Genomic DNA, 10,288 nt, shown 5'->3' with positions numbered 1-10,288 from the left:
TGATGTTTGACTCGGTCAAAATTAGTTTAACGAGTTCGAATTTCTCGCAATCGAGGGCTTTTTGAATGCTTTTAATTTGTTTTTCACGTAATCAAGGGCTTATTGTATGATTTTAATTCATTTTTCACGTAATCGAGTTGGACATCGTCTCAATCGTCGCAATCGAGGGCTTGTTTCAACTTCAACTTCTTAGGGTCAATTGAGGAGGCGAATCCGGTAACAGATGAATCAATGACGACCGGTAAAGGATGATGGCGGGGAGTGAAGAATGAAGATGTGTGTGAGGGAAAGAGGGATGATCAGACGATTGAAGAATTAGGGAGAAGACAAACATCGATTGATTCGGTAGAGATAACGATCAGTACCATAAATGCCCTTTGATTAATTTCAGAACCATACCCCCATGTTTAATTTTTTTCAATTATTTACAAAAATGCCACAAGTCATCTTGACCTTCTATTATTTTGATCTAATGGCGTTTATTTGGTTCTCGGATTCTCGGAAAACTATAGGTTTTCAAATGATCCTTCATATATATATATATATATATATATATATATATATATATATATATATATATATATATATATATATATATATATATATATATATATACCCGAACTTAACGTACATGTGGTAGAAATATGAGAATAAATGTTAAATAATGAATGAAATGTGTGACGTTCATAAAATACAATTGTTGAAACAAATGAAATAGATTCTTCTCCAATAAATTTTGAACAAAATGTTTGTAATAAATAGTTCTTTTCTACTTTTGTCCGCAAAAATTTAATTTAATCAATAACATATTAACATAAACACATTGATACGACTTACATGTCTATGTAGTTTATCTATAAACAATGACATACATAAAATACCATGAGGGTATTATTGTAATTTGCTTCAGCTACCAGTACCACACTACCACTGCGAGCAAGTAGCCAAAATTATTGAAATATTTTCATTGTCCGCCATGTTGTCAAGAACTTTGTTTCTTTTTCGCTCTGTTTATCTCCTTCACATCTCTTTCTGATTTTGCAGTTAAACACTTTGCGTGATTTCCATACACGAAAACTATTGCAAATTTGCAAGTTCCATATGTCAAATGTTGTTGTTGATGATGATGATGAAGTAGAGTTATTTTTACGAGACTTTCTCTTTGAAAAGCCGACTATAAATTCTCCCAATCTGAAACTCATCGACTCATTGATTTCGTGGGGAAGAGATCCATCAATGGAGTGTTTCAAGCGTCGGATCTTAATATTTTTTCTCGTTGTCGCCGTAATCAATGGCGAACCTATTGTTCCGGCGTTATGCTTCTTCGGCGACTCTGTATTGGACGCCGGAAACAACAATCACGTCGCTACTTTCCTCCGAGCTGACTTTCTTCCTTATGGAAGAGACTTCGTTGATCATAAACCTACCGGAAGATTCTGCAACGGAAAATTAGCAGCCGATTACACTTGTAAGTAGTCGTATCATTCGTTTTCAGATCAAATAGTAGTTCAATTTCCGATTACGAGATCTGGTTCATTAGCTTTCATCGTTCTTACGATTCTGTTAGCTACTTCGATCGATAAAAGTTCAACTACCCAACAAATCAACAATAAGTTCGACGGAAATTTCGATCGACATTAATGATCGATTTCAAGTGTTTAATCGTTTCTTTTTGTGTTTGTTTTCTATATATTACAGCTGAATACCTTGGATTCGATACATATCCACCGCCATACCTGAGTCGACCCGAAAATCAAACACTGCTACTCACCGGCGCCAACTTCGCTTCCGCCGGCTCCGGTTACTACGAAGGAACAGCACTAATATACGTAAGAAATCTCTAATTCTTTTGCTCAAATGTAGAAATTAGTTCGAGATTTAGGGTTTATGATAGTTTCTGATTAGGGGTTTTACATATGTGTGTGTTGCAGCAAGCGATTTCTTTACGCCGGCAACTGTCGTATTATAAAGACTGGCAAAAAAGAGTGGTGGGGATGATCGGAAGGGAGAAAGCTAACGAAATATTTTCTACTGGGATTCATATTTTGAGTGCTGGAAGCAGTGATTTTCTTCAGAATTATTACGTCAATCCTTTTCTGAATAGAATCTATTCAGCTTCGCAGTTTTCAGACATTCTTATGACGTCATATATCACCTTCGTAGAGGTATGCATTAATCATTATGGTTATTTGGAGATCAGATAATCAAATTAAATGTTTTTCTTCTATTTAAAAAAAATAATCATAAATTGAAGAGTTAAACTAATTTTTTTATCTGAGGGAGGTCACTCTTGAGCTCATAGTAGTCAATACAGTTCACACCATGCTACCAAGACGGGAGTAGGTCGTGTTGGGTATCTTGTCAACAATTTTTCTTATGTCTTTTTAATTTATTAATATACATACATATATATAATATAAGTAATTAATAAATAAATATAAAAATTAAATTGCTAGGCTACTTCTTTTCCGATAAAATAACTCAAGTTTGGAAACCCTTGGTCATTTTATTGGTCAATTTTAAACTTAAATACTATCTGAATTATGAATCTTAAATTTTGTGGTTTTAGATTTTGACCATAATTATTTAGCATGTTGGTAGGTTTGATTCCTATTTACTAATAAATTTAAAAAAAAAAAAATTGTTCCTAGAAATAATACAAATATAGTTTTTTTTGTATATATATAAATGGTTCATATGTCTAAATAGTATACTCCGTTTGACACTTTCTTCATAATAATTTTGAATTTTGACATATTTGGTACTGTTATAGAAAATAAATTACAAAACACTCCCTTAATTAAATTGAAAAAGTCATTGTATCGAAAAAAAATTATGGCGAATGGTCCATATATTAAAATATATATATATATATATATATATATATATATATATATATATATATATATATATATATATATATATATATATATATATATATATATATATATATATATATATATATATATAAATCCGACCAATAATCATGAATTTTATAGGGCCTATGAAATGGGCTTTAGGCACTCTGAAATGTTCCTTCTTGTATAAATTTTTAACTCATTTTATATCATATTTTTTTAATATAATTTTTTTTGGTAAGAAAATGTTTTAACAAAGCTATACTTTGTTATGAAATTTTTTTTTAAAATAATTATTGTTAACCTTTAGAGAAATTTATTATTGACCAAAAAATCATGATTTTTGTAAAATATGAATACGATATATTTTTTTAGAGAACAATAATTTTATGTCAAATCTGTAATTTCGTAAATCAACATGCGAAGTTTATGTATGTTCGTGCAAAAACGTAAATTTTATCAAATTTTGGAAAAATGCTTAATATTTTTAGTTGGATTTATTATTTTTTTCATATATATATATATATATATATATATATATATATATATATATATATATATATATATATATATATATATATAATTTTAATCATAAAATAATGGGTTATCATGTTTTTAAACAAACTTTTCAAAATGTTTTAAAATTGCCAAATAACTATTTCATATGTTAAAAGATAAACAATTCATGTTTTTATGTTTTTTTTGTATGATTTATATTATTTTAGAATTGCCAAATAACTAATTTGGTATGTTAAAAGATAAATAATTTATGTTTTTTTGTATGTTTAAAGGTCACCTCTCTTTAGATTTTATATTTTTGACCTAGATTATAATTTTATCCAAATTAAAAAATTTGTTACGAATTTTCCACAATATAGTTTTTCTTTACAGATTTATTTTTGTGTAACCTTTTTAAGACATTTTTATAATGGCTTTTAAGATTTTTTTCTAACTTTTTTTATTGTCTCATATATATTAACAAACCAATTTTTTTTGTTGATTGCTCCACATTTTGTTTTGATGAAATAACAAATCAAATCAAGAAAATAAATTATTTCCTTTGATTTGAAATCATATTTGTTATTTCATCAAATCTAAGTATTACAAAATCAGTGAAAAATTTTGCTTTTGCTAATGTATATGAGGCAATGAAGAAACCTTCATCTCCATTTGAAAAGTAAAACTCTATTGAAAGATTTAGTGTGTCTTTAGTTGTGGAAAAATTGACCGTTTTCCGGAAAAAAATTCCAAGAAAAATGAGAAATTTAAAATCGCGTTTAGTTCGTCTATTTTTTAAAATTTTCATGGAAAATGAAAATTTTTCGTTTTCTAAAATTACAAAGAAGATTGAAAGTTTTTGAAAACCGATAATCATTGTTTCATGTATTTTTCTAATTCCAAATATTTTCTAAAATATAAACACCCATTCCCACCCCATCCACCTCTATTTACCCTCACTTTAACACCCCTAACTCACCACACCCCTACCTACCTACACTCACTCCCATGCCCACCCCCACAAATACACACACAAACACACCAACCCCCACAAACACACCCACCCCCACCTCCACCCCCACAAACACACAGACCCACCCCCACAAACACACTAGCCCCCACAAACACACACACACACAAACTCACACCCACACCCCCCCCCCCCATACAGACACACATCCAACCAACACCACTACCACAATCACCGACCTACCATCACTATTACCATCACCACCACCACTACCCCATTACCACCACTGTCGCTGCAATCACCGCCACTGCCACAATTACCGTCGCCACCACCACTGCCGCCACCACCCCGTTGCCACCACCATTGTCGCCATCATCGACACCACCACTGCTACCGTCCCCACGCCCACCCTACTACCGCTACTATTTTCTAAAAATAAAAACCGATAGAAAAATACACATCTAAACGCGTTTTCTAAATTTTTCAATGAAAACTGGAAACGGAAAACGAAATATGAAAAGGGAAAACGAAAAACAAAAAATGAAAACTATTTTTTCGTAACTAAACGCCACCTTATGCTTCCAACTCCGAAACCACCATAATTCTTACTAGCCAACACTCTATCGCATCTTACCTAATGCAAGCGTTTCTCCCTAATATCCACACCCTAGAAAAAAAAAAAAAAAAAAAGCTCTAAAGGCATCTAAAGAATGCAGGACAACAATCGCAACTTGAAAAATAAACATATGATAAGTCCTAATCGACCCAAGAACTTACTTTATAAGAGTAAGCTGACCCCAATAGAAAGAGACTTAGGTGTTGTTTGTTTTTTTTTTTAAAAAAAAACCACTTCTGGCCACTTATTGATGCACTGTGCAACACTCGGCCCTTCGCAGCTATTTGTTTTTCAGAAGATTTCTGACTTAAAAGTTGTTGTGTGTGTGCTGCGTGGCGCAACACTTGACCATCTGGTTTAAATATTTTCACATCTTACTTTAACTTATTGCAACAGTCTGCAAAGGTTTAAAAACAAACAAACTTTTTATTACATGTTGTAGTCGTTTAATCCCCCTCTTCTGCTACAGAGGGTTGAGAAGTGGTTTGCAGACTTCAAACATTTTCGCTTCGAAAAAACAAACAACATCTTAGCCTTCCAAGCCTAAAGTCTGAGAGAAAAATGATCCATAAGCCCAGACCAAGAGGAAACATGCGACATACTTTGACCAACCGGAACACCAAGATGCACAAAAAGGTAGGAACGCAGTCGTACGCCCAACAACCAAAGTCGTAGATATGACGTGAGAGGCATTCATATCGACCAAATTACTTACTATTTTGCAAATTGGTCTTCAAAATAGAAGCTAAATAGTAACATCTAAGGATTCTAACAAATTTGTGGTATTTACTAATTGGTGGGTTCCAATTTGGTTCTCCGGATCCCATGAACACATCAAAATAACACCATCTGCGTAAAATAAATGGGAAACCTTCTCCTTTATACTCTTAATCTCTGTCGCAATCCCCTCCTAATAGCAAACTCTATAGTTGGCTGGCAAACCATTAACTAGAACCGAATCCCAACCGAAACCAACATAGCCCTAATCAACTCACACCAGATCAAACCAAAACCCATAATATCTACTATTAGTAAGTGTTTGTTTGTTTAACTATTATTAATTTAGTGTTACAAAAAATTTCTATACTATTAATTTAGTGTTACAAAAAATTTCTATGCCCACCTTCTTTTCATATAAATGGTTTGAACTTTGAAGTTTGAAATTATTTACTCTAGTTTTAACACAATTACTATGTCCACAGGGTCTTTATGATTTCGGAGTAAGAAGGTTTGGGGTGATAACACTACCACCAATCGGATGTTTGCCGGCAGCCATTACTTTCTTTAATTTAGGAAGCAATAATTGTATGCAACAACTAAATGATGATGCTTTAACTTTTAACAAAAAGTTAAATGATACATCTCAAAATTTAGTTGTTCGATTTCCTGATCTGAAAATTGTGGTGTTCGGTATCTACGACACACTCCTAACTATGATCAACACACCGGGTGCCAGAGGTAACTTTAAAGGATTTCGTTAAATGAAAAAAAAAAAAACAATGTCTTAAGTCTTAGTAGGTGACTGATAGGTTACGGCTAACATAACATGCATAGCATGTCAGTGGTAACCAGTTGGATGTCAGTTGGTTATTTATTAAAACTTTAAAAATGATTTTTTTTAATTAGAGTAAATTACACAAATGGTCCCTATGGTTTAGGATAATTTGCGCGTTTGGTCCCTAATTTATTTTTTTAACTCGGAAGGTCCCTACTGTTTGTTTTTGTTACACGTTTGGTCCCTGTCTTACATAGAAAGTCTATTTTTCCCTTTATTTTTTAATTTATTTTAATAAAAACACACCTAATTTCACCCTTCTCACCTTATCTTACGTACCTTATCATTTTTTCCTATTTAAATAATAGTCTTTTTAGGTATGATAGTGACCAAGCTTGTAACAAAAACAAACAATAAGGACCAAACACGTAATAAAAACAATCAGTAGGACCTTCCGAGTTAAAAAAAAGTTAGGGACCAAACGTGCAAATTACCCCAAATCATAAGGACCATTCGTGTAATTTACTCTTTTAATTAATGAAAAATCATTGAGAAAATATTACAATAAACATTAACATAAATCTACTCGTAAACTTAAAAGACTTTTGTAGCATTAACCTTTATTACAATAAACATTAACATCACACTTTGTCTCCACTAAAAGCATTGACAATGATTAAGCACGGATAAAAACTTATATATTATGTCAATCAATAAGAAAAATATCTCTAAAATCATACTCCAATGCATAAGGTTTTTTGAAAGCTTTTTTTAATAAATCATCTATTGTAATGTTCTTTAAAATATTTTCCTATAATTTGTTGTTTTTGAATCATAAATCATATTTTTTGTTGGTGTTATTTTATTAAATTATATAATTAAAAAAATACAATGGTTATAGTTGGTGTTATTTTATCAAATTATATAGTTAAAAAAATACAATGGTTATAGTTGGTGTTATTTTATCAAATTATAGTGTTAAAAATTAAAATACAATAAGAATATTATAATTTGCATTTGCATTTAGTAAACTAAATTCATTAGTAAAAAAACAACAGAGTTATAAATATACAATAACATTATAGGTATAAAATGAAATGTTATTAAAATGTGTGGTCATTAGTAATACTACAATAGATGTTTAAGTGGTTTATAAATAATAATCTGCTTTCAATTTTTTATTTATTAATACATTATGCTTTGAAAATTATATCTTTAGTAAGCTTTCCATATACAATATTGTAGTAGAAAATAATGAAAATTAATGAAACTGTGTTGCTATTTATTGTTGCTATTTATTGTGTTACCATTTTGTCTTAGACTAAATGCATGAAATTATACCTTCAATTTGTTTTCTTAATAAGATGCACTTATTAGCCATAATTAAACATGGTTTTCAAAGTACAATATTAAAATAAAAATAATAAAAATAGAATGATATAATAAACAAATCAATCCAAACGTGTTACTATTTTTGGATTTAATTAGAACATTAACTTACTTATATTATTGGTTTAGGTTTTTGTGAGTCAAGAAAAGGTTGTTGTGGAACCGGGACACTTGAGACTTCAATACTTTGCAACGAAATCTCAGTCGGTACATGTCCAAATGCAACAGGGTATGTGTTTTGGGATGGGTTTCATCCCTCTGATACTGCAAATCAGTTATTAGCACAAAGTCTCCTTAGGCAAGGAATACCTTTGATTTCTTAGGACATTTTATATTTTTATTTTATAAGATTGCTTTTATTTATATTGATGTCAATAATAATAATGTTGTTTAAAGTTTCAAAGTTACACTAACATGTCATAAGTTATTTATGTTTACTCCTTTTTTTTGAGCTTGCTGTTAATGTAAATAAAGTTACTATAAGTTTAAACCATGGTCGAAATATGACTAAGTTGTTCGTTTTTGAAAAGATAAACTATTTGCAGTTTGCAAACCATCAGAATATGCGGACTAATCGTTTGGAGTCTCCAAAAAATATTGTTTGTTTTTTAAAGTCTGTTTACTACATAAAAAAACTGATTTTTTAAACTTAAAAAACTTTTTCAATAAGTTTAGTTTTATAATACTAAAAGTTAATTCATACAATCACCATAACAAATTTGTTTGAAAGCATCCATTTCATATTTTACATGAACTAATAAACTTTTAAATTGCAAAACAAATTTCTATTTATTTCAAATTTCAAACAAAAAAATAATAAACAACAGTCATTTCACTTCACTTATCATTTATCACTACTTATACTTTTCTATTTAGCAAACTATTATCTGATTTCCATTTCCAAAGTCTCGAGCATCATTTGTTACAACTTTCATCAAAATCTATACATATTGATGCTCTAAGTTTTTAGGTCTTACATGGACATCATCTATATGGGTTCCTGCATTGACAACCTATATTGATGAAACTGTATTATCAACGCCATCCTCACATTCATCCAACACAAAAGTCTTATAATATGTACGTGAGAAGATTTTCATGAATTTTAAGGTGGGTTTCTTGGTTCTAGATGTCATACTTATCCTTAAGTGTTAAAGGACTAGGAGGCATCTTTTTCTCCTAATAACATTGTGATATGATTATATCAAAGAGAAATTACAAGGGTTCTCAGAGAAAAACATAAAAACTACAAGAAATAAAGCGGATATAAATACTAGCTAGACAGAAACCCTAATGGGCTAAAGACAAAAAGGCGCATAAACAAGCGGGCTAATAATATAGATTAACATCCCCCTCAAACTCACAATGCCGCAGCAATAAGCATTGAGAGTTTGTCACATAAGAAACGAAACCGAGAAGCCGATAAAGCCTTCGTAAAAATGAATGCAAGCTGCAAAGTTGATGAAACAAATGGAAGCGAAATGGTCCCAAGCTGCAGATGATGACAAGTAAAATGACAATCAATCTCAATGTGCTTCGTCCGCTCATGAAAAACAGAATTCTTCGCAATTTGTATCGCACTTTTTTTTTTATCACAATTCAAGGGAGTAGGTGAAGAAATGTAAACTCCCATATCCGCAAGCAGCCATCGTAACCAGATAATCTCGCATGTAGTTACAGCCATAGCACGATATTCAGCCTCCGTGGAAGATCTAGAGACAACATCCTGTTTCTTGCTCTTCCATGAAATAAGAGACTCTCCAAGAAATACACAAAATCTAGTGGTAGACTTACGATCATGACGATCACCATCCCAATCAGCATCACTATAGGCACGTAACTCAAGAGAAGATGTCGAGGAAAACAAGAGAGTCTGAAACTGAGTGCCACGAAGATATCTCAGAATACGAAGAACAGCTCCCCAATGAACAGAAGTAGGTGCAGTAACAAACTGACTGACAATATGAACAACATGAGCAATATCTGGACGTGTAACTGTGAGATAAACCAAACTTCCCACCACAGTACGATAAAGATTCGGATCAGACAAAGGAACACCATCAATAGGAGAGTATCGAGCATTGGTTTCAAGAAGGGTATCAACAGTCCGATTGTCAGAAAGTCCCGCCCGTGTAAACAAGTCGGATATATGTTTAGTCTGGGAAAGAAGGTACCTTTTCTTAGACTGAGCGACCTCAATACCCAAGAAATAACGCAGCAAGCCCAAATCCTTCATAGCAAATCGACGAGCTAGATCATGCTTCAAAGACTTAATACCACCATGGTCATCACCTGTAATAATCATGTCATCCACATATAAGGACAGAAGAATCCGTCCTGCAATCGACCATCTAACATACAGAGCAGAATCGTGATTACTCTGGACAAATCCAAGAGAGGTAATCACTGTGGAGAATTTCTCAAACCAAGCACGAGGGGCTTGCTTGAGCCCATACAAAGCT

At 31.8% G+C, this 10,288-nt stretch overlaps 1 protein-coding gene across 1 annotated transcript; it reads left to right on the top strand.

Moving 5' to 3' along the window:
* The first annotated feature begins 936 nt into the window (after positions 1–936).
* LOC145030882 (GDSL esterase/lipase At5g03810-like) lies at positions 937–8,300 on the top strand. Its single transcript, XM_078979322.1, has 5 exons — positions 937–1,468; positions 1,699–1,829; positions 1,932–2,165; positions 6,145–6,400; positions 7,956–8,300. Exons 1-5 carry the CDS (start codon positions 1,102–1,104, stop codon positions 8,147–8,149), a joined length of 1,182 nt encoding a protein of 393 aa, XP_078835448.1. The 5' UTR covers positions 937–1,101; the 3' UTR covers positions 8,150–8,300.
* Positions 8,301–10,288: the final 1,988 nt, after the last annotated feature.

This window comes from Lactuca saligna, chromosome 2 (assembly GCF_052625555.1).
Source record: "Lactuca saligna cultivar CGN05327 chromosome 2, ASM5262555v1, whole genome shotgun sequence".
Lineage (NCBI taxonomy): Eukaryota > Viridiplantae > Streptophyta > Magnoliopsida > Asterales > Asteraceae > Lactuca > Lactuca saligna.
The sequence above is the reverse complement of the archived record's forward strand: the minus strand, read 5'-3'. Positions and strand labels throughout refer to the sequence as shown.

What these genes read in the sequence shown, in the direction of transcription:
- LOC145030882 (XM_078979322.1), top strand. Translation starts at nt 1,102, where the DNA reads ATGTCAAATGTTGTTGTTGATGATGATGATGAAGTAGAGTTATTTTTA. An exon ending in CATATATCACCTTCGTAGAG is followed by an intron (nt 2,166 to 6,144) that starts GTATGCATTAAT and finishes CTATGTCCACAG; the next exon opens with GGTCTTTATGATTTCGGAGT. An exon ending in CAACACACCGGGTGCCAGAG is followed by an intron (nt 6,401 to 7,955) that starts GTAACTTTAAAG and finishes TTATTGGTTTAG; the next exon opens with GTTTTTGTGAGTCAAGAAAA.